Source organism: Bombus affinis, chromosome 6 (genome assembly GCF_024516045.1).
Source record: "Bombus affinis isolate iyBomAffi1 chromosome 6, iyBomAffi1.2, whole genome shotgun sequence".
NCBI classification, from domain to species: domain Eukaryota; kingdom Metazoa; phylum Arthropoda; class Insecta; order Hymenoptera; family Apidae; genus Bombus; species Bombus affinis.
In genome coordinates, this window is record NC_066349.1 from 16,153,676 (window position 1) to 16,176,723 (window position 23,048).

Here is a 23,048-nt window from a genome sequence, read left to right on the forward strand (position 1 = left end):
GGGAGTATTAACGAAGTCATACGACAGTCATACTCTGTGTTACTTGTGTTAGTGTAACTAAATTAACTTTACATCTTGTATGTATTTGTGTACACTAAAGAGTGCAAAAAAAAAAAAAAAAACTAAACATACTCCACATCTTTGCTTACTTCCATCTTGAGTGTTAATCTCGTTCAAAGTTCGTGATATTAACAGATACTTAGTTGAGAATTCGCATCAGCGTCTGAAAATACAATTATCGGAGCTAAATTGATACAAGCATATTAGAGACAATTTTACGCGATAGTGCAACACGCAAATGCAAATACATTAAATTCGGATTGATGTGACTATATTACGTGGTGTTGTACGCGCGCTAACGTAACACGTCCGTACATAAAACGAGTTTAAATTTCGCTCTTAATTCTATTGGCAATCCTGCTACTGCTGGGTGATCTAAATTCATACGGTCGTGGAACGCGTAATAAATGGAATTTGGTGGTACCAACATTATCGTATGACTAGAGATATTTTAGCAAAATCGCGGGCTTAAATATTAGAACGTCATTTGTTGTACTGGTCATAAGTTCGTGACGCGTATTATCTTTTCGATTTTGTAACAACGGTAATCCGGTTAAATGCGGTAAAACGACGGAACGTTCTCGAGTTGAAAGTTGGTGTTTTGATGTTTGCAGTTCCGGCGAAGTAGAACAACGAAACAGACCACGGGGGTCGCACGCGGGGTACCGATACGCGTGTACGGTGTTGCGCGGATATCATAAATAATTATTTTTTTAAACCCCGTCCCAATTGTAATCGCGGTTTAATCGAAACCCTGCACGTAGCGTAGCGTGATTTCCGTGTTCGATTAATCTACGAGGTCGGTTCAACTATTGAACTCTTAATAAATATGGCGAACAGTGTAGCACCAGATTCATGGGAACAGCAGGCGGATAACGGAGACATCGGTCCACCACAGGATAAGTCCATCGAAAGCAAATTTTCCACTCTGAATGTAAATGCTGCGGAATTCGTGCCTTCTTTCTGCATTAATTCTTCACCGCAGAACAGTAATACGGCCGACAGTTCTTGCAATGTTGCTGTCATGATGAATTCTGTAACTATGCCTCCTGAAATACATCATGGTTAGTTTTGAAATAAAATTCGATTAACCATCAATTATGTCCCTCCAAACAAACGTACAGGCTATTAATATAAAAAGAAAGCATGTAAGGTTCTTGTTATTGTAAGTCATCTGTAATGTAACTGCTGCGGCTAACCCCCATTACTTTACTCGTATACTGATTCCTATCTTTCATATATTTGTTAATGAAAGATGATGGATGATTTCTGGGTTTAGTTTAATGTCTGTCTTCTTATTGTAAGTTGACATTACCAAATTGCTGCTTTTTGGGAAGAGACAAGTTACACACAATACATATATTTAATATTAACCCAACATTGTGCAATAATTAAACTGATGCTAAATTCAAAGCATTTATTTGTACAGCAATTAAGGACATGAAGTTAGGAATTAGATATGTATACTGTAATAATTTTGTTTATATAATAGCATTAATACAGATCAAAATATTTGTATACAAATTGTAATATTCCTTGAATAAAAGTGTGTCAGATTGATAAGAAAATATACTAGAGTAAAGTAAAAAGAAATATTAAATTTATTGGTTTATTTATATTTTGAGACGAGAAGATGTATCTTTTGATTATTATTAAATATGATATATGAATATCGAGATAATATTTCCAATACAATATGATAATGTTTTCAAATGTTTTACATAACTTTATATTATAACAATGTATTATTTTTGATGAATCTATTTTCACAGCCGATAGATAAATATTAGCAGAGGAAATGACTTATTACATTAAGATGGTTCATAAACATTTATGGAAATAAGATGATTATACAAGATGACACGGAAACGTAGAATAATAATAAGCCATAGAAAATTCTTTTGACATTCTTCTGGTTTATAAACTGTTAATGAGCATTTCTTTGTTTCTGCTTTGATAGGAAAATTTTCCTTTTATTACAAGTTTGTGTATGTTTATTAGGTAATACTACGCCAGTAGTTCTACCAGATCCAGTGGGTAATCGCGTGGAGGAACCACCTGCTGGAGGAGGGGCTCCACCTCCGAATGTTACCGATCAAATGAATACTAGCCCGGAACATCAACCAGCTGATTCATGGGAAGAAGCAGCGGTAGATGGTGATCCTCTTTTAACTCCTGAAAATGAAGAAGTACGCCGAAGCTTTTACGTATATAATAAGTTCTTTCTTAGACTTTGGTTTATCGTTTAAAAAACTCCTTTTACCAGAAAATTACGTAGAATTTTTTGTTTTTTCGTTTTTAGGCTGAAAACGAAGAGGATGAAGAAATGGTTGTTAAAATCCCTAAGAAAAAGCCTGTTAAAGTAACAGAGGATACGAAGAGTAAAAAAGAACATGTTAATGTTGTTTTTATTGGACACGTTGGTACGTAAGAATTCTATTAGCAAGTTAAGATATGTAAGAATATATTTCAATCAGCATCGACTCCATTTTGATTTGTATTATAGATGCAGGAAAATCAACGATCGGAGGCCAGATTATGGCATTGACAGGAATGGTTGATAAAAGAACTTTAGAAAAGTACGAAAGAGAAGCAAAGGAGAGAAGTAGAGAAACGTGGTATCTGAGTTGGGCTCTAGATACAAACCAAGAAGAACGAGAGAAAGGGAAGACGGTGGAAGTCGGTAGAGCGTATTTTGAAACTGAACGAAAGCATTTCACAATTTTAGATGCGCCTGGTCATAAGAGTTTTGTACCTAATATGATTGGCGGAGCTGCACAAGCTGATCTCGCGGTATTAGTTATTTCTGCGCGAAAAGGAGAGTTCGAAACCGGTTTCGATAGAGGCGGTCAAACAAGGGAACATGCGATGCTGGCTAAAACTGCTGGTGTTAAACATCTGGTTGTGCTAGTGAATAAGATGGATGACCCAACCGTAGAGTGGGATGAAAGAAGATATAACGAATGCAGGTATGTTGTATAATATATCGTAAACTTAAGATACGATAGTTTTGTTTAGAATAAGAAATTAATTTATTTATATTATTTAGGGATAAAATATTGCCGTACCTCCGTAAATTGGGATTTAATCCTGCTAAAGATCTTACATTCATGCCAGTCTCGGGACAGCTTGGTTACGGTTTGAAAGATCCGATACCAGAACATCTCTGTACATGGTACACTGGTCCACCATTCATATCTTTCATCGACTCTCTACCTTCGCTTAATCGTAAAAATAACGGACCTTTTATTATGCCAATCGTTGATAAATATAAAGATATGGGAACAGTGGTAATGGGAAAGGTCGAGGCTGGAGAAGCTAAAAAGGGACAATCGCTACTTGTTATGCCGAATAGGGTATACTTGTTCTATTTTAACAAGATATATATTTCAATATCGAATCGACTACTTGTGCTAATATATTTTATACTTTATTACGTTTTATTAGACGGCAGTGACGGTAGATCAGTTGTGGTCAGATGACGAAGAAGTGACATCGGTTGGACCTGGTGAGAACGTGAAAATCAAATTAAAAGGTATCGAAGAAGAAGACGTAAGCCCTGGATTTGTTCTTTGTGACAGTAACAATCCGATAAAAACGGGAAAAGTGTTCGACGCTCAAGTTGTAATTTTGGAGCATAAGAGCATTATCTGCGCTGGCTATAGTGCTGTGATGCACATTCATTGTGCAGCGGAAGAAGTTAGAGTGAAAGCATTGATCTGTTTGGTCGACAAAAAGACTGGGGATAAAAGTAAAACCAGGCCGAGGTTCGTCAAACAGGATCAAGTGGCAATAATGAGAATCGAATGCGCAGGTGTCATTTGCCTTGAAAGATTTAAGCTATTTCCACAGATGGGACGTTTCACCCTTAGGGATGAAAGTAAGTGTTACGGGTTTTAAGCGCGCGCGCGCGCGCGCTTGTATGCGTATACGTATTTAAATCTGAAAAGTTTCCATTTCAAGTGGATTACGATTTCTTACTTATCAACGATCGAGTTCTAACTGGTTCTTTCTTGTTACTTTTAGATAAGACTATTGCAATTGGCAAGGTGCTGAAGGTGGTGGAGTAAAGTTGCTCAACTGTGACCACAGATTGGGATAATAATCGACTTTGATAACGAGAAATACACAAGAGATGCAAGCCGAATACAGTACGCACGAGAAAAAAACGGAACTAGCGTGATTACTCGCGAACTACTGTTAATGTAACATACACTCATCTTACACAAGAAGCAAAAAAAGTTCTACATCAAAGAAAAGCACATACATCGTATGCACAGACAGTTGGGTCGGGGTTTGGGGTTACGGGGAGGGGGGAGGGAGGGTATTTATAACCTGAGATAAAGAAAAAAAAGCAAATAGATTTGATTATATAAATAAGGAGACAAAATCATTAAAAAACTCAAGAGCGCGTGTTCCTTCTAATTAGGTAAGCTGAACCACAGCACTCATATTGAGTTCATTACAAATAAATTAATGATCAAATGACAAACAGTGTCTCCTTAATATTATAAAACACGATATTTTTATTCTTCTGAGGTGAGAGACATTAATGAACGTAAAAGAAGAGAATAACAATTACAAGATAAAAACTAAGGAAAATATTATTAATATTATTATAATGATTATTGAATAATTATTATTAAATTGGTGGTAAGAAGCGAAAGGATACTAAAAAAAAGAAAAAAAAACAAATACAGAAGTTTATTAAATCTGCCAGATAGTGTTACACGACAATTTATAATTATAAAATTAATATTATTATTATTATTACTACTATTACACCGTTTCTTATTGCATTGTCATTAAAAAGAAATTTGCAACAAAAATGTGCTCTACTAATTTCGATAAGAGGTTTCATGTGTATGATTGATTTGCTTTTTCTTGCACGTACTGTTTCTGTTAATACGATTGGTGTTTGACGGCGCCAAGGTTCGTGTATTGTATCGATGTATTACGTGTCTATAACACCAGATATTCTTACACTGTGCTTCTTCAGAAAAAAAGTTTCGATGATTTATAGCGTTATATGCGATAAAAGAAAATTAATGTCGAGATTTAACTGAAAGGAAGTTAATATAGAGAATTTTCAAAGCAGACATTTTGTGAGTGCTTTCTTTACATGTATTACTGCTTCTTTTTTCTTTGCTGCTAATTTTTATAGATATTAAAGTATCTACATCTCTTGTCCTATTCTTTTTACTTTTTACGTTTATTATTATCCTTTATTTCACATCTCGTGTCGGATCTGTTTCCTAACAAAACAGATTTCGCAGGCAATTAATTTTATTCCTATAAATTGTTCGGCAAAGTTTGTGTTTTATGGTTGTTATATTTTTTAAATTGTTAATATTATTACGATCGATACATTAAAAAAAATGCTAATGTAATTTTTCATTTTTTTTTTTTTTTTTCTTTCTTACTCACCATAATTTCAGTAATACAAAGTAGAAGCGACAGCATGGAACATATTACGGTGAAAGGAAGGTGGTGATATATTTAATAGAAATAGTTTTCTTTTTCTATCATACGAAATATCTGTTGCCGTATGATTTTTTATAATTTAAAGTATATTACATTCGTTGTCCAAGTAAATGATAATTACAGCAAAGGCCTAACGGCGATACACAGATTACACAAGTTGCTGAAATTTCGAGTTTATTTACTGTTATGGCGAACTCGACAATTTTTGTGCAATCCACTAAAGTAATTATCAAATCGAGTTTTTCCACGTGTGATTTTGTCAAGACGCTCTTCTATGCGTGTCAACTATATGCCATACGTAGGTTTATTACATTTTATATATGATTATTGAAACATTTATAATAAAAATGGTAAAAGCTTAATTACTTAATTATTATTGAGGATCCGGTGCTAATTTAGCGTAACCGAGTTTCCGAAGTACTTCCTTGATTTCGTCGTATACCGATGCATCTTCCACTGTACTTGAAATCTACAAATAAAAGAACAAATATTTTACATCGACGATTAACGAATGAATAAATAATGTATTCTTATCTCGTACGCAAATGCAATTTCATTATTCGAACCGACAAAGTCGTTTGCTTATCGCCAATTTCTCACGTTTCTCTTCGTACGTTTCATCGAATTTACCTTCACTAGCTTCGATCGAGCTAAATTAGCGATAGATTTGCGAATCAATTTTCCCGAACGTGTTCGAGGCAACGCTCTAACGGCTGCAGCTGTTTTGAAAGATGCTATGGGACCGATCAAGTTCCTTACTCGCGCCACCAATTCCTCGTTGATCTGTTTTTCGTTTCTCATCGCTTCTACAGAGACAGATACACGGTATCGTCAACGAGGTATATTCGCACGATATAGACATTTTTCTCAGCCAAAATCTTCACCTTCTTTCATTATATAAAGACACAAAGGTACTTCTCCTTTAGTGGGATCTGGAACGCCGACTACAGCCGCGTCTACGATATCTGGATGAGCCAACACGACGTCCTCGAGGGCGGAGGTGGACAATCTGTGGCCGGCAACGTTGATAACGTCATCGTCGCGTGCCATCACATAAACGTAGCCGAATTCGTCTTTATAGCCAACATCCATGGTGTCGTAGTAACCCTGTATTTGATCGGTTAAATCATTAAATCCTTGTAAAATGTCATCGTCGTACTTACGTATGTGTTTCGTAATCCGATCGTAAGGTCAAAGCGACAAGTTGCTGATATCAAGAATAGAACTCACCGGATACGTGGAGAAATATATCTCCTCGAATCTGTCGTCGTCCTGGTACAGCGTGGATATACAGCCGGGCGGTAATGGTAATTTTATGGCGATTCTACCTAATTCACGCGCTTCCGCCTCGCTGCTGTTTTCTCGCAGTATGTCGACTAGGTGAAAAGAACTTTTACTCGTATTCGTACAATATTCGTTAAAACGGAGTAACTTTTTTAAAAGTTAAATATATAAATACGTTTTTGCGTAATAAATAATTATGATATATAGAAAATTAATTTTTCATATTTTTATGTAAAAAATCTATGGGATAAACTATAAATCTAAATATATAATTTTTTACTAATTTATGAATAATATCGATTTAGGAATAATTTTTATTAATAAATATTTGATAATTTGATATCAAAGAGTTTTAAAGATTTAGATTAACTTCAAAATTATTATATAAAATTATAATTTATTTTGATTAAATATAACGATTAAATTAGTAATATTTTTTGTTTCATAAACAAGTTTTAATACAAATAATATTTATATATATATATATATAAGGAATTAGGCAAATTAAATATGTTCACCTGTTTAACAGAATCATGGCTCGATGAATTTAATTTTAGGTCTATCCGCCCAATCGGACCAAGCGACTCGAGCTTTTCCCACAAATTAGAACACAGCGTAAAGGCCATGTTTATCATCCAGCAAAGTAATCCCTTCAACTTTTCGAGAAACTCGAATCGCTCGGTCCAATCTTGGAAACGTTACTCCGCTTTAAAGCACGGAACTTACCGCGATAGCCGGGAATCGGAAGACCGGTACTATATTTCGGTAAACCAGGATTGTGCCCGTAATCGAGACACAATGCCGTAATAGGGTGTCCCGTTTCCGATTGCCACCAATTGTTGAGAATCGGTACCTTGAACGCTTTCTCTGCCCACGTTTTCGTCTTGTAGTCGCAAAATTCTCCAGCAACGAACACGGTCTTCAAACTACAAAATGCAAACGCGCGCTTCACCGACACTGTATCGACTATACGTCGGTTTGTAAAAATACGTACCACTGCATGGAATATTTTCGACCCAGCAACAGATCCGGATCGACGCGTCTTATAACGCGCAGCGCAGTGGGCACGCAAAACAACGCGTTCACACCGTGCTGATCGATCACCCTGTAAAACAACGATAGAGTCGCGACTACTCTGTTGGACCGGATTACGCCAGATGGGCGAAACGTTTCGTTTCAAGCGTGTTTAGAAGCAATTGCGTTAAACGGCAATTAACAGGCAACCGGGTTGTGATCGAAAGACGAAATTGACGATTGATAGAAGCTGGACCGTGAAATTTATAACATCGTTGTGTTTTAACCCTTTGCACTGCTATGTCGAGCGCGACTCGACGTCGATTTTTATCTCAGCAGCTCCTTTGTCGAGTCCCACTCGACGTTCTTTCGTGTCCGCCTTTTCTTTTTGAAACGTGCGAAAGAAAAGCAGGATCGCATTCTGCGAATTGTTTCAAGATACATCGTGCACCGAAAAATTACAAAATACAACAGTAGTGCTGATAAAACTGGTATTCGAGCGAATTTCCTTCTACCTTTATTTATTTAAATCGTCTTATTTTTTGGTTCAAGTAAATTTCAAATAAAACGCTCGAAAGCGTTGGCAGCTGCTTGCTGGTAACGAAATTGAAACAAAATTCGCAGCGCAAAGGGTTAACGCGAAATAAGATGCACGTTAAATGTTTAAACCTGAAGTATTGCGCCGCATCCGGTGTCCTATCGGGTTTTCCCTCGTACATTACGCTGGTGGCACCATAGAGCAGAGGTCCGTAACAAATGTAAGAATGTCCAACCACCCATCCCATATCCGAGGCCACCCACCAAACGGAATCCTTGTCCATACCATAAACTGTTTTCATCGTCCAACAAACGGCAACCAAATGGCCACCGACCGATCTCAGAATTCCTTTCGGTTGACCTTTAGCGAAACAGTTTGATTTTCTTCGTATGATATTCAGGGTAAAACGAATTTGATCGTTTCTATCGTATGTGCTTTCCCGATAAATCCTTTACGCGCTTCGTTCAAGGGCAACGTTTCCTCCGAAACGCGCACCTATCGCGCATATAATTAAAAGTACTTGTCGCTGGCTCATTTAACCGTTTAACGACTTTGCTACGCATAATGTGAATTTTTATGCGTACGAAGTTTCGCGGTAAATGAAATTCGCATCGTACGATTCGAAGTTAGAGATTAATGAGTTTCGACGGAACAATATCGCGAAAGCAATTCGGAACAACCAAACGAATATTTCGATATAACGCGTACAAAGAGAGACGATCGATCGATTTTACTTTCTCGCCGAGTAAATACCCGCTCGAGAAGTTGGATACAGCTGATTACGAGCTGAAAATCTTTTCATACCATCCAAAATACACGATACAGCTACGAAGAAGGTACGTTACCCGTCGTTCCCGAGGTGTACAGAATGTACAATGGTGCGTTTGCCTCGACGGGCTGACACGGACGAGGTTTCGATCTATCCATCACGTCGTCCCAATCGTACTGATCTTCCAAAAGAGCACTCTGCCAGATGTTTCTTCTTTGAAATACGATGCATCGTGGCTTCTTTACCGTGATAATCTTCATAGCGCCGTTTAACATATCGGTGTATCTGCGTGTAAAGTGAATTTCTTCGTTTATCCAATGCGAATTTTTCCAAAGCTCTATCGTTTCGGAGAACGTAAACAAACGTACTTGACGATTTTCGACGGTTCCAGGCCACAGCTGGCCGCGATCACTACCTTTGGCTTCGCGTGATTTATTCTCACGGCCAATTCGTTCGCCGCGAATCCTGAAAACACACGACAATGAGATGATATACTTCTTCGCGAGTTGCCCTTCGAATCGTCCCGTGTTACGATCTGGAGTCTCCTTCGATCGTTCACGATATTACGAATATCAGGCAAACGGTTTCATTCTTTTAGAAAGTGTGCGTAGGTGGAACGATCGGTTCGTAGCGCGAACGCAAGTAGTACGAGTCGACGTATTCCGACAGTCCGACACTGGATCGCGTCGTAGATGGTAGAGAGCGTTACTTTTAGGAATCTGGAAATAGCTTTACCGCCAAATACGACAGAATGAACCGCGCCAAGTCGCGTAGTCGCCAAAATCGCTATTATAGTTTCGGGAATCAAGGGCATGTAGACGATGACCGCGTCGCCCTTGCCCACGCCCATATCGGCCAGCGCTCCAGCCAACAAGGACGTTTTGTCTAAAAGCTCGTTGTATGTTACTTTGCGAATCGTTGATATTTGAGGGCTGTCGTGAATCAATGCCACTTTGTCCCCGTTTCCAGCGAGAACGTGTCGATCCACCGCATTGTAACAGGCGTTCAATTCTCCGCCGACGAACCTGCCGAACGAACATATTTTTATTTAAACGACGATCCAAGTCGAGCATACAAGATCACGGACAAGCCAGCTTTTACCATTTCGTAAACGGTTGTTTAGAGTCGTCCAGCACCTTCTCCCAAGGTTTGCTCCAATCTATGCACCGCGCGACTTTTCCCCAAAAACGTTCAGGATTCTCCAAGGATTCCTTGTAAGCTTCGTCATACCTCGGACAGGGAATGTGATGAGGATTGACGATGTAATCTACGAAGAGAAACGTTGCACGGTTTCGAGGGGAAAATCTTTTCTCACGAGTTATTTTCTTCGATAAGAAAACAACGCGATGCAACAATTCCGAAAGAACGAGCTATCGATAAATCGTGTTATTTTCTTATCCACGCTCTTGCATCGTATCGATTAACCTTCTCTACCGCATACGGACTGAATGCGTACGATAAATGTCGATCGTTATATCGGATCGGAAAAAAAGAAAAACAAAAAAACGTACGCGTTTAACGATCGACCGATGAATATCATAGACAGGGAGAGAATCGCGGTATCGATCGATCGTCAAATGGAAATTGAAACTGCGATTTAATGCTAAAATCAAGCACGTGTCGTGCCATGTACGATACGTTCTTGAAGATCGGAATAAATGTCTTAGGAATTAAATGGACGAGTTTTAACGCGACGCTATCGTGCCTCTCACGATGGGCATAAAGTTGTTCGGGCAGATGGAAATTGAGATCTCGCGAGCTCAGCGATCATTTTCTTACGAACGGACATATTAAAAAATGTAATCGCGATCCCGATTCGAGAACATCTAGCGTCCGCCTTTCGCAAATTTCGAGATCGTATCGCAACGCGTTAAGGATAACGTTGACTTCTGTAATCTGCGTTATATGGTCGCGTTTCATGAATATTTAAAGGTCGCGTGTTGGTATCGCTGTCTTACCGATATTTTTTACCTCCGTCAATGAATAATTCATTGCAAGTTGTCGGTACCAAGTTCATAGTAATTTCCTATGCTGCCCGCGCCCCTTTAACACGTCCCTCGCGTGTGTGCGTGTCTACTTCCGTGTGTATCATGAATTACGAACGTCGTGTGAAAACAGTCTTAACGTATCGTTGTTTACGCTACTTAAGATAATCGAAATTTTACGTTCACCTTGCCGATAGCGCGATACCCCAGCTTCCCTTCGCTCTACACGCGTTCCTCACTCTCAGACAGCTTCTTCTTAGTTCCACGAGACGCGTTTATTTACACGATCGGGTAAACATTGCTGGAGGAAATTTTTATTTCACCGGATACGCTGCAAACGCGTATAGGTGGAAGAATACGACGAAATCGAAAGAAAAACGTTTTAGAATCGAAAACGCGAAAGCTCGAAAATTTATTCCTTTCTCGACGATCGATGTCCATTCGACTTGGCCATTCGAAAAAGCAAAGCGAATATACGTGGCGGCTGTACCTATGTATAATTTAGAATTTCACGAGCTGTATATTTATCGTACGTGTCGTACGTCCGAGCTCTACGTTAAAGTACAACGAAAGCAACGTCTCTTGTTCGAAACCATCGCGTGATAAGAAAAGTATTTCCTCCTTCTCATTAACGCTTTCGATTCGAGTTCCAAGCGTACGATCTTGATATTTTCTCCATTATTTTACCGTTCCGTACGTAAGTCTTGAAACCGCAGCGCGTGTACGTTGCGTTAATTCGCTTACGAATAATTTATCGCATCCTGTCGTAGGAATCGACCGCGTGTTTTTCGTTTCTTTCGTTTCGTTTCAAAGATTCTCCGTGGGATGGAGATCGAGCGGACCATCTAGCCAACGCCAATCTTTCGATATTCCGAATATCGTTCGACGACGCGAGCCATTTGGCTCGTTATCCGCTTGATAAATTCGACGATTTCTTTGCACCGAACTCTACGGTTTACGAAATTCTAAATCAAACAGCGTAGGTGGATATACGGACACCATCGTATCCACGTATAACCATAAATATTCGGTTGGATCTTCTCTTATGCGAACCGTTTCGCGTTAACGACCGTCGACCAATACATTTTTGAGAAAATTCGTTCGTTCTATGTATGAAAAAAAGTATCGGATTCGAATGTACCGAAAGTTCGCGCGAGCTGCTTCATAATTTTGTTTACAGTGCCCTTCGTATGGAAATTCTCTGCCCTCCCCTTGCCCCCTGTCGCTATCCGCCGCTCTGTGCATTTAATTATACGTCAACGTTTAGTAGCTCCGAATGCATCTGGAAAATAGCAGCTGCGTCGGATAATTTGATCAAAGTAATGGGTATTATCCGTGGACTTCCTTAACAATGAAATTTCGACGTTGCGCGAAACGGAAACTCTTACACCTACCGCGTCGACGTTAATCGCACCAGTAAGCGAAAATGTTCCAACACGGAGAAATCTAATTACGGATAAAACTCGTGGCAAATACGCGCGTCAGTTATTAGAAAAAACAGCCAGTTTCCGAAGAAAATTAGTTCGACGACGATAGCGAGTTCTCGATGAGAAGAACGTTCCTTCTCCTTTACCGCTTTCTCTATCCTCTATCTCCTCTTTGTCGGAGATTCGTCGCGCGACACTTTAGAAATTTCTTTAAATCGAAATTGTTAACTCAAATATTATTCTTCGATCGAATAATTATCGTTCGATCGAAACGCTAGAAAAAGAGACGTTTACCTGATCCATCGGTGTTTTGTAGATCTTTCGAATTGGCGATCAACGATTGGAAACTCATCTCGCTCGAGATCTGACCGTGAGACATCGGAGAACGAAGAATCGAATTAAAACGCGCGACTCTTTTCTATCTACTCGAAGGCTGAGTCCCACCACGATCCAGCCTGATAGATTTACGATCTATCGGATCGTTGAACGGATATGCCGCGAGTCGCGTTAAATCACCACCGCTCGATACCCTGATTATCGCGCGTAAAATACGATTATGGCAGGAAATGGGTAAACACGTATTTCGTGCGATTTTTCTTCGGCAAATGTTACAGCGACAAGAGGTCGACTATATTACGGCAAAACCGATACGTCGTCTAATCATAGAATCCTCCACCCTTGGATTTTGATAGGTCTCTGTCGAATCGTGGATCGGTGGAAAATAAGGTTCTCGTTAGTTTCTCGCCCTAGTATACGTATATAATGATTTTCAGCCAAAGGTTTGGCATATTTCGACAAAGCGATAAACAATAACGCGATAATATTTCTTGCTTTGTGTCGAGACGCGTCCGGTGATAAAACGTCGAACGTTACGTAAACGTCGATGTGTGATATAATGCGTTAATAGGAATAACAGTAGCAAAATACGTCGAGACACGGAATTTTAAGTCGGATTCGTGAGAAATCGCGTAACCGACGATGACGTTAAAATTGGTACAATTAGGTAAATTCTATTATCCTGCGTTCGACGAACGGCATTCTTCCTTTATCGTTCTATTTTATCTTTTGTCACGGCTATCGCCGATTCAACGACCGAAGAAAGGGAAAATATCTACGGATACTTGGGACGAAAAATTGAGGGATAAAGACGAATCGACCGCTTTTACCGTTCCGCGAACTCGTAAAATCAATCTTCCGATATTTGGAAAACTCGGAAACTCGTCACGGGCTACTATCCAATATTTTGGGCAATCGAAACGTTTAAAGTCAAAGTATCGAGATAGCAAGATGAAAATTTCCAATTAACGTATCTTGGTTGATCGAATTATCGAATTTGTTCGCGGATCGAACCCTAATCTCTCGTAAAATCTTGACGTATATCCGCTTAAACTTTCCGATTCTTGTTACAAATATAAACCATGGTGGGTAAGTTTGAACTGTCCGAAGAGTCCTGGCGTTAGAACGGTACACAAATAATAAATACACTGGATGAAAATTGCGATGGAGTTCGAGGAGGAACCACAGAGTGTTGCCACACGTACGATATACCAGCTGAAACTAACGATAATCGTTATTGTCTTGAATTTCGTATTATTCACTTTCTGAATCCACTTCCCCGGTGAATTTTGATCCGAGGGTCGCTGCATTTAATTTAGACAGGAAGCTCGTTCACCAAATCAACCGATCTATTATTCCGATCTAATAACGTCGATATTTTCGGTGCTGCTATTCGAAAATGTCCTCTCCGTTCTTTTACTCGAATCGATCTCTTTAAAAGCTTACGTTTTTCGGCATTTTTTTTATCCTGCGTGTGTGTGCGCGCGCGCCCACGTGTCCCTATACATACACTTACATATATATATGTACGTATACGCACGCGTTATCTACAGTCGGCCGAACACATTTTACCTCTATATTCTATAATAATATTTACATATTAAAGCGATATTTAAAAGAAATACGATTAAATCGGGAATTATAATGTGTTTCACCTTTTCAACGGCAAGAACTTGGCTCGATCATTGGTACTTAAGCAGAACCTATGAATATAATTAATTGTTCGTAAATGTACGAACATAATATTACGTAACGCAATATTACGTCCGTTGCGTTTATAATTTCGCGTAGATATAACAGGTACGTGTAACCGTTCTCCTTTTTTCCTCTGAATAAAGCGAATAAATTATATGGCGTCCTAACGCGTCAAAATGATTCGCAGTGTGAACGTTCCCGGCGTATGGTCTTATATTTGATATTAGGTGTTAAGGAGCGTACGTAGATTATCGTTGCCAACTGTACGCATATTCGTATCGCGATACCTCGTCGTTTTACCATTATCGAGCGTAATTTCGTTGTTTTAGCGAAGATTACGATGCCACGGTAAACTTTGATCTCTAAAAAGTGAAAGCGGACAGATCTCATCTCGTATTTTTTGCTTCAGTGGCCCTCGGTTCTTTGATTCGAACTCCGCCTTCACCGTCGAACACATCGGAAAATCGTGAAAGAATATCCGTTCTGGCATGTAAAGAACTATACAGACATTGCGATTGACGAGAAAATCGACATCTCTGTTGTTTCCATTTCATTCCTCGCGCGTCTCGTATTTCCTTGTTTCTCTTTCTTATCTGTATTTTCTCGCGAATATTTCAGACGTTATGGAGCACGATCTCGCTTATTAAGTTTATACAGCAACCTCTCGTAGCCTCTCGTATTTACCCCCATGGCTATTTTATTACGCGCGATCAATCGATAATTCGTTCGTATTTAGCGTTTCGTGAAAATCTTTTGTTTGTTCCTTTGATTGAACGTACGTGTCTCGCGTCTTACGTATCGGCGATATCGATATTCGTCCCTTGCTCCTGTCAAATACGTTCCTTCGCGTTTCGTTGTAAAAATCTTCTGACGCGTTTGTTTCGACGTTGCTCGCGGTTTTAGGATTCGAAATTTCATCGATGAAAAGACTCCTTTCAACGTCTTTCTTCTGACATTAACTTTCCAACGCGGTTTCTTTCGTTTTGTAACACGCACGCGGGATATTTAGAAAGAACGCATCAAGCAAGAAGCGTGGTTCGTTTTCTAAAAACAAGAGAAACACGTAGAAAAAGCCCAAGGAAAAATAGAGAAAGAGATATAAATTATTATACTCGGTGACTACGTCTGAGATACAAGTTTCGCAACGAAAGATATTTAACGTGGCGAGGGTGCGTGCCGAAAAATTGAAATAAACCGTCTCTTCTTGCCAATGCGTTTCTTTCGTATTTAACGAATAAAACGATATTCTCGACAGATGGATGGAAAACAAACGAAAAGGCAATTTAGAAGGGACGATATTAAAATTCTGCGGTGTCTCATAAAGTCTCGTTAAGGCTTCCTATCGTTTTATCGCTCTGTAATTTCTATGACTTTTATCGCGTCGTTAAATTCATTACTTGGTCGATAACTCGATTAACCGTTTTACCGGAGAACGTAATAAATTATCAACGGGTCCGGGAAACGCGGAAACAATCAGGGAAAGCGACTAGACAAAGAAGGAATTCGAGAAAAATAAAGTAAAAATTTGCTGCGCGAATGGTCTGCGTCTACGGAGATTCGGTGCCCTGGTACGAGCGTTCTTCGACGAACAACGAAGGAGTATCGTCGAAGAAGACCCATAGGAACCGGCAAAAGCGCAGGTAGAACTAATCAAGAGTTGATAAGAGTTTTCTTGTCTAGAGAGTCGTGCCGTTCGAAGCGACTATTTGACCGTTAAAAATCTCGTTTGCAGGCAACGCGTTCAAGCAAGAAAACGAGCGGCGACGAAGGCAGTTGGATAAGAGAAAAGGTACCCTCTGTTACGTAACCACCAGCGTTTTCATGAAATTTTTATTCAGTGTGTCGACGGGGAAATTGAAAATGTACGTCAACTACGAGATGAGAGGGTGTAATATGCGTGCGATTTCGCCTGACTCTTCGTTGAAACGCGCATGGCCGTGGAAACGGCGCGTATTTAAGGGCTGATCTCTCGCGTATCTCCTCACTATCATCGTATCTTTGGATCTTACCACAGACGTATATCGCACATCTGTCCCCGTATTCGCCATTCGTCCAGTGTCCAGTGAATCGAGCAGCGTTCGCAAGGATCGTCCACGTCGCAGTTTCTTCTTCGACGTTCGTGCGTTACCTTGGACCTCTGCGTTCGTGAACAGGCAACAGGTATTCTTACTCCCAGATACCTGGTGTACCGTTGCGTTCCCGTTCGGTTAGATCGCAAGGGCGAACGTTAAATCCGACCCCCTCGAATAATTTGCAAATTACGAGTCGTCGAAGAGCCAGGTACGCGAGTTTCGGAAGGAGGCTGAGCTTTATTCATAAACGCAACGGAAAGTTCAAACTTTGATGACTCCCGGGACTCGTTACTCGTTGCATGAGAATATTCGTCACGTCCCTGCCAACCCTCGTTAGGCTTTTTAATCAATTTTTTAAATTAAGTTACGAATCAGGTTTTTCCTTAAGCTCCTGTAATCGAGTTTCGAGCCAGCTGCTTATCAATCTTCTCTTTAAGACTTTGATTCGGTTTTTAACCAGAGGTATTATCCAACATTTTACGCAACTTTGTCTCTTATTTGGCGAACGTTTTAACGCGTCCATTACGTTGATACCGTCATCCCGCTCGTTTCTCTGTCGGAGGTTGTATAAATGAAAAATTCCAATCGATCGCAACCATGAACATCGTTTTTACGCGACGGCGGAAGAAACGAGCTTGTTCCAAACGCAAACATTAATTTCGGTCTACAATGCGGAACATTCTGTCCCAGGAGATAATTCGCAGCGTTGCCTGGCCTTGTAAAACACGCGGACCAACGGTATAACGTACGTCCGCGAAACGTTTGTCGGTCGAAAGAAATTCCAATATATATGCATGCTGTCACGACATTCTTTGCCCACCCTCCGACCTACGATTATTTACTATTATTCTGAAATACTTTTCTTCACACCCGACCACCTCATTTACATACGTCCGTACCTACAACAAACGTCCCTCTATTTTACCAATTTCTCGTTGCGAGAAAGAAGCGACGAACGATACAGGAAATTTGGTATTTTTTAACGCGTTGAACCTTTTTTCTTTAGACTGGCTGTAAAAAGAAATATAAATTATCGTAGAAAAATGTCGTAACCGGAACACAAAGAAACTGAAATTTATAAAATCAAACGATTCCATTATGCAGATTATTCGTGATGTACAAGTTGTCGCGTGCGTTCCAAGCTTTTTTCCAGATTATAAAGTTGAATGTGTTCCATAGGGAATAGGATATAATTGCGCGTGTCCTTCCTTAGGAATAAATCTCGTTCGACGTTCCCACGCGATCGCATCCTTTACGATCGTCGAGTTATTCTTCGACATCTACATAGGAATTCTTTCAACGGTGATCGTATAAATCATATTACGCTTTTACTATATTACTTCTATCGTGCGTGAGTTATAAATCCCTCTCTTTTACAATGCGATTTATCCATTGAAATTCAAAATTCAATTTCACCATAGACGTATCCGGCGTGAACTTTTAGATCGCAGCGATTAAAACTGCTGAGTCACGCGGTTTAACCGTAATTCCTTATTAAACATTGTATCACCAAAGTCTTTCGTAAATCTTTCTAATCCCGTAGCGACGGTTTCCATTTATTCTCGAAGACCGGCACTATGGGATTAGACCCGATATTCGGTTAATTAGATGCCAAGCTATTACCGACAAAATTATTACAAAACACACGATAAAAGATATTTGACATCGATCGTATTTATAGTTCAAGATATAATCTCGCGGAGATACGTTTTCAAGGTATTACAAAAGAAAAGAAAAAAAAGAAAAAGAAACACGCACGATATAATAACAAGAAATTGCGAGAAAAGGACGAGCTTGAAACAGAAGTCTCGTTCAAACTGCCTGATCGTCTACGAGGTACCATAAGCGGTCTTGTTATAGTTTGCGCACAGTTGACATCCCGGACAGCCTATTCGTGTCTATCGTAAGGACGACCGGCGATCGAGTATTTTATTTCTCCATCTCGATTCAAAGAATTTTCCTTTCTTATTTATTTTCAAACGTTTCTTACGAACGTTTCACGTACAAAACTTAATTATATTTAATCCACCTTTACCTTTAATCCTGCGCGTCGTACAACGTTTACGTTAACGCGTTTCTCCTTCTGTCCTATCCACAAGACTATCCAAAGACAGCGCTACTGATTTTTTTCGTGAAAATTTCACGGTCCGTGCTCTTTCCACGTGTTTTCCTTAAGCCTGCATTCGTTTCGTCACCTTTCTCCCTTCTTCGCGTCGCGCGATAGAACAAGACCGTGAACTAGTGCGACGATATTTCAGATACAAACTCGATTAAGAGCTGACGTTCATTTCCTCTTGAAATCTCCCGCGAGCGATATCTGTTCGGTTTCTTGATCGATCTGCCGCGAGGGTAGCTCGAGGGACAGCTCGCCGAGTGTCCCAAGCTGTTCATCAAGATTTACATAGGTCTTCCTAAAACAGCGCGAGCAAGTAATTCCAATGAACCTTTGTTAACATCCCCTGCTTGTAAATTTAATCATTGCTCGGTCCAAAGTGTTTAGAAGATAAACGTCCGTTGTTTTCGCAACTGGCTCGAATTTTAAGGTTCGTCGGAGAAAGAACGGAGCGCGAAGGATCACGTGCTCGCTGTGAGACTCGATCGGATCGAAATCGAGGGCGTAAGAAAAGATCGTGGTGCATGGGTCGATTCGAGAAAGAGTCGAAAACTATTTGTCGCTCGTTACAGGCGTTATTTTTTTTAAACGGGCGGTTATCAAGCTGTCGCGTCATCATTTTTCCGCGCGTTAATTTTCCGATGACATCTATTGCTCGTTCGAGTTGAGACGAATTATGAACGTACGAATACGTTTGATCGATTGGTTTTTTTCTTGTCCGAGAAACAAGAAGCGGCGGGCTATCGTAAAAAGACACGGCGCTTCGTTTTATTAGCGTGGAAAGGAGAACTATGATGTTAAGTAGTAAACGTCGGCTTGGGTCAGACGTTTCCACGTATCTCGCGCGTTTTCCTCCGACTCAAAAGCATAAAACTTGTACCACTATGTTCGTTTATGTACATCTTTTCGTCCTTTCGTATTCCGTGTTAGCTCTCTCGAATATTTAAGAAGCAAGAAGCGCGTATCTCGCGACCGTTTGAAAATGTTGTAAAAGACCAATTTCCTGCGAAATCATACGTGCTGCGCGGTATCTCTCTTAGTAAATTACCTTTTAGCAAAATTAAATTAACCGGAAGCGATTCCAGTCGCCTGAAGGAGATGGGCCGACTTTGGTAAAGCAATTACCGGTCGACTGTTTTATATGAAACAAATGAAATTCGTAAAGTTTGAAAGCTCTATGGTATACGAAAGGAACTTCGTAAAAACGAACGGGCGAATTGGAATTTGTAAAGGTTGCACTGTTGGCAGAAATTACTTTCGTTATAGAATTACGCTTCTCTCGTTAAACAGGCTTCGCTCTAATTCTTCCTATTCCCCTTTCGAACGCGCTAAAATATCGCTGCTGTATTGCAAACATTTTATAGCCAACGATTAATCTTTTTGGATGTTGCGATTAACAAGTTTGATACGGGTTTAGTCGAGGCTGAAAGATGGAAAAAGAAAAGGAAACAGAGATAATTTCTTGATCGCCGCAGGGGGTGGAGAGCACGAGGTCACCAAAGCAATTCCAACTGATTCTATTCTCTTAATTAACTATCGATAGGCGTTCGAATTATTTACGAGTCGATCCTTTCTTAACGAATTATACGCTGCAAGATGCGAACCAAAATGCTAATTTTTCGCTTTCCCCTCTTTTCAACGCTTTATCGCTCCTGCGAACCTATAACTATTCGTTCTATTGTATTCGTTTTATTCGATCGTAAATAATTGATTTTTCGTGTCAACGTCGCTTTGCACGCGGAAAATGTTTGAACATTCCGTCGAGCTAGGATACGGCTAAACTCGCAAGAACACGACGCTTTAAGCTGGTCGAACAGAATGGCAGAAAGCTACAAAGCGTTCAAATTCAATTCCTGATCTCATTCCGAAGATTCTGTCGCGCGCATCGTTTTCTTCCTTCTTTGCTGAATCTGTTCGACGACAAAACCAAGAGTATGGCGAATCGTACCATGGTAAAGCGCCGTTTAGAATGTTACGCATATAGTATATCGTGCGTCGTAACGATTTTAAGATGTGAAACATTTCCGAGGAGAAACTTCTCTTATACTTCCGTACAGCGAATAGATAGCACAATGGATATACGATATACCGCGATCAAGCGATAATTACATTTAGATTTCTCAGTGTCATTGATATCTATTTACAAATACAGAACAATAGAACTCGACTATATTCCGTGTATGTAGTTACCTCCAATGACTCATTGCCAAGGATATCAATAGCAACTGTCCGCTATTAATATCCGAATGATAATACGCTTCGAGCATTACTATTAATCAAACGCATGATAAAATCGCTCGAGTAGCTGTATACTTTCGTTTACGCGTACAACGTATGCGTTGATCGATTTGTTGGTACTTTAAAATTTGTTCAAAAACAACCTAAGGCCTTTTCGTACGACCCTTCTTCGACGGACAATTTTCCTTTCCCTCTTTACCTTTCAGCCAACAAGTTGTACACAGGCATGTAAGTACATACATAGCAGCCGGCATTCTTCAGCTTCTTGGCCATCGACTACGACAAAGGCGCGTTTCGTTTGTCCGTTTCCTTCGACGTCGATTTAACTCCCGTGGTGTTCGTTTTATATTTAGTTCGAATAAATTGAAAACTACTAAACATTCCAGTCACGTAGCACTGGTAATACGATTTCCCGACTCTCGGATCACCTCGCAGATCACATCGGAATCGGCGTATTTTATTTCTTCGATACTCCGATTCCATCTTGTGTAACGCAATACATATCCCAAACAAACATCAAACGATCCTTTTTCAACCACCTTCCTGTTAGACGTTTTATGCTATTCGCATAATTTTGCGCGTTCGGACGATTCTTTTATTTCTTAGGATAATTTTATTCGCAAATTTGATCATCGCTCGGCGAAGCAAAAGAGCGAAATATTTGAAATTACCTTTTATTTCGCGAAGAACAACCACGTTCTATGTTTTAACTTTGAGGAAGAACAGCTTGGTCCGGTTCTTCCGTTGCACGATAGTTGTTAACGGCGTTGATAGCCGCGTTAAAAATATGTCGTTGAACCGTTAACCACGCATTCGTTATCGGAAAATTAATTCTCGCGTATTCGTAAATAACGAGTTAATTCTCTCGTCAGCGAAAGTGCATCCACTTTCTTTCGTTTTTAATCTGCTCGAAGCTCTCTTCGTCCGAAATACGCGTACAACCGTGTCGAAATCTTCCGATATATTTAATAGCGCTTATATGAAAGATGTGTCACGATGTCTTTTTTTAAAGGATGATGAGCTCAACGATCGTGATCCTCTTCTCAATGACAACCATGGCCATATCCTATAACAATGTCCTGGCAGCTTTACCAACCCAATGTAATCCTGGCTTCTTGGATGATCTTCCACCGAGGATCCGGAAGGTTTGCGCCGCTCTTTCAAGGATATACGAACTTGGTTCAGAGATGGAAAGCTATATCGATGACAAGGATAATCATATATCAGGTATTTCTTCGTTTTAAAACATTCGCAATGTCCTAACTGTCGAGATGGAACTTATATTACGAAGAAGAAAAAAGAAGGACATTTAACGAAACGATCGTAACGTGAAATTATAATTTATAGGGTTCCACGAAAGCATCCCGTTACTAGACAGTGGCGTTAAGAGACAGGACGTCGATCATGTTTTCCTACGCTTTGGAAGGCGTCGTTAAACACGACGCAAACATGATGCTTCGCACTTAAAACGATCCAACAGTTCAATTCACCGCATCGTCGAGCTACAAAAGAAGAAAAAAATGTCTGCAAACCCCATTTAGAGGTCCTTACTTGGATTCATATTGCATATATCAATTTGTGTTTTTCCTTAATATCGAATAATTAAATCTGATAGTAGTCGACAAGCGAGCATAATTAATGGCTCTCTAATTAAAATCCCGACGATTTACTCGTGTATCGTGCAGCTTCTGATTTCATTTAAAAATTGTCTAAGAAGTTTCTTTTCCTTCCATCTTCTTGCCAATAAATTCTATAATGACAGCATTAAAGACTTGCACTGGTGAACGTTAAGTTACTTTTTCTTTATAAGATGCGATGACTCTTTCATTTTGCCGTTTTTTCGATAAAACAATTAGCAGAGTTCTCGCGTCATCGAGTTACGATGTAAGATTGAAAAACAACTTTAACAGCCAGTTTTATGTACTATTTAACGATTTTAATCATTTATTAAATTTCAACATTTAAAATTATAATAAACTTGTTGTGTGACATCATCTTTTTCTCCTCATTAAGAAACAATGAAAATACAGGAT

General features: G+C 39.7%; 3 protein-coding genes across 4 annotated transcripts; 2 read left to right on the plus strand and 1 right to left on the minus strand.

Annotated features, from left to right (window-relative positions):
* The first annotated feature begins 491 nt into the window (after positions 1 to 491).
* LOC126917401 (eukaryotic peptide chain release factor GTP-binding subunit ERF3A) lies at positions 492 to 5,906 on the plus strand. The gene is made up of 7 exons (XM_050724225.1): positions 492 to 1,124; positions 2,062 to 2,249; positions 2,363 to 2,483; positions 2,567 to 3,029; positions 3,110 to 3,416; positions 3,508 to 3,940; positions 4,087 to 5,906. Exons 1-7 carry the CDS (start codon positions 890 to 892, stop codon positions 4,128 to 4,130), a joined length of 1,791 nt encoding a protein of 596 aa, XP_050580182.1. The 5' UTR covers positions 492 to 889; the 3' UTR covers positions 4,131 to 5,906.
* On the minus strand, positions 5,451 to 14,142 carry LOC126917396 (acyl-CoA synthetase short-chain family member 3, mitochondrial). Its single transcript, XM_050724211.1, has 12 exons — positions 12,856 to 14,142; positions 10,251 to 10,416; positions 9,885 to 10,174; positions 9,518 to 9,614; positions 9,226 to 9,434; positions 8,512 to 8,740; positions 7,823 to 7,933; positions 7,555 to 7,754; positions 6,775 to 6,920; positions 6,429 to 6,651; positions 6,175 to 6,350; positions 5,451 to 6,013 (listed from the first exon to the last, which is right to left on the minus strand). The coding sequence occupies exons 1-12, from the start codon at positions 12,938 to 12,940 to the stop codon at positions 5,918 to 5,920; spliced, it is 2,028 nt and encodes a 675-aa protein (XP_050580168.1). The 5' UTR covers positions 12,941 to 14,142; the 3' UTR covers positions 5,451 to 5,917.
* Positions 14,143 to 16,561: 2,419 nt separating this feature from the next.
* Positions 16,562 to 23,009, plus strand: LOC126917762 (myosuppressin). 2 transcript variants are annotated; one of them, XM_050725025.1, is made up of 3 exons: positions 16,562 to 16,752; positions 22,028 to 22,242; positions 22,363 to 23,009. In XM_050725025.1, exons 2-3 carry the CDS (start codon positions 22,029 to 22,031, stop codon positions 22,449 to 22,451), a joined length of 303 nt encoding a protein of 100 aa, XP_050580982.1. In that variant the 5' UTR covers positions 16,562 to 16,752; position 22,028; the 3' UTR covers positions 22,452 to 23,009. The 2 variants fall into 2 exon arrangements, with proteins under 2 accessions (XP_050580982.1, XP_050580981.1); XM_050725024.1 differs by lacking the exon at positions 16,562 to 16,752 and adding an exon at positions 21,121 to 21,243.
* Positions 23,010 to 23,048: the final 39 nt, after the last annotated feature.

Excerpts from the sequence above, each read along its gene's own strand:
- LOC126917401 (XM_050724225.1), top strand. The coding sequence starts at position 890 with ATGGCGAACAGTGTAGCACCAGATTCATGGGAACAGCAGGCGGATAAC. Across the intron at positions 3,417-3,507 it reads TACTTGTTATGCCGAATAGG|ACGGCAGTGACGGTAGATCA; the intron begins GTATACTTGTTC and ends ACGTTTTATTAG. Across the intron at positions 3,941-4,086 it reads TTTCACCCTTAGGGATGAAA|ATAAGACTATTGCAATTGGC; the intron begins GTAAGTGTTACG and ends TGTTACTTTTAG.
- LOC126917396 (XM_050724211.1), bottom strand. The coding sequence starts at position 12,940 with ATGTCTCACGGTCAGATCTCGAGCGAGATGAGTTTCCAATCGTTGATC. Across the intron at positions 8,741-9,225 it reads GTACACCTCGGGAACGACGG|GTCAACCGAAAGGAATTCTG; the intron begins GTAACGTACCTT and ends GTTTCGCTAAAG. Across the intron at positions 6,921-7,554 it reads TCCGATTCCCGGCTATCGCG|TCGACATACTGCGAGAAAAC; the intron begins GTAAGTTCCGTG and ends CTTTTCACCTAG.
- LOC126917762 (XM_050725024.1), top strand. Across the intron at positions 22,243-22,362 it reads CAAGGATAATCATATATCAG|GGTTCCACGAAAGCATCCCG; the intron begins GTATTTCTTCGT and ends TATAATTTATAG.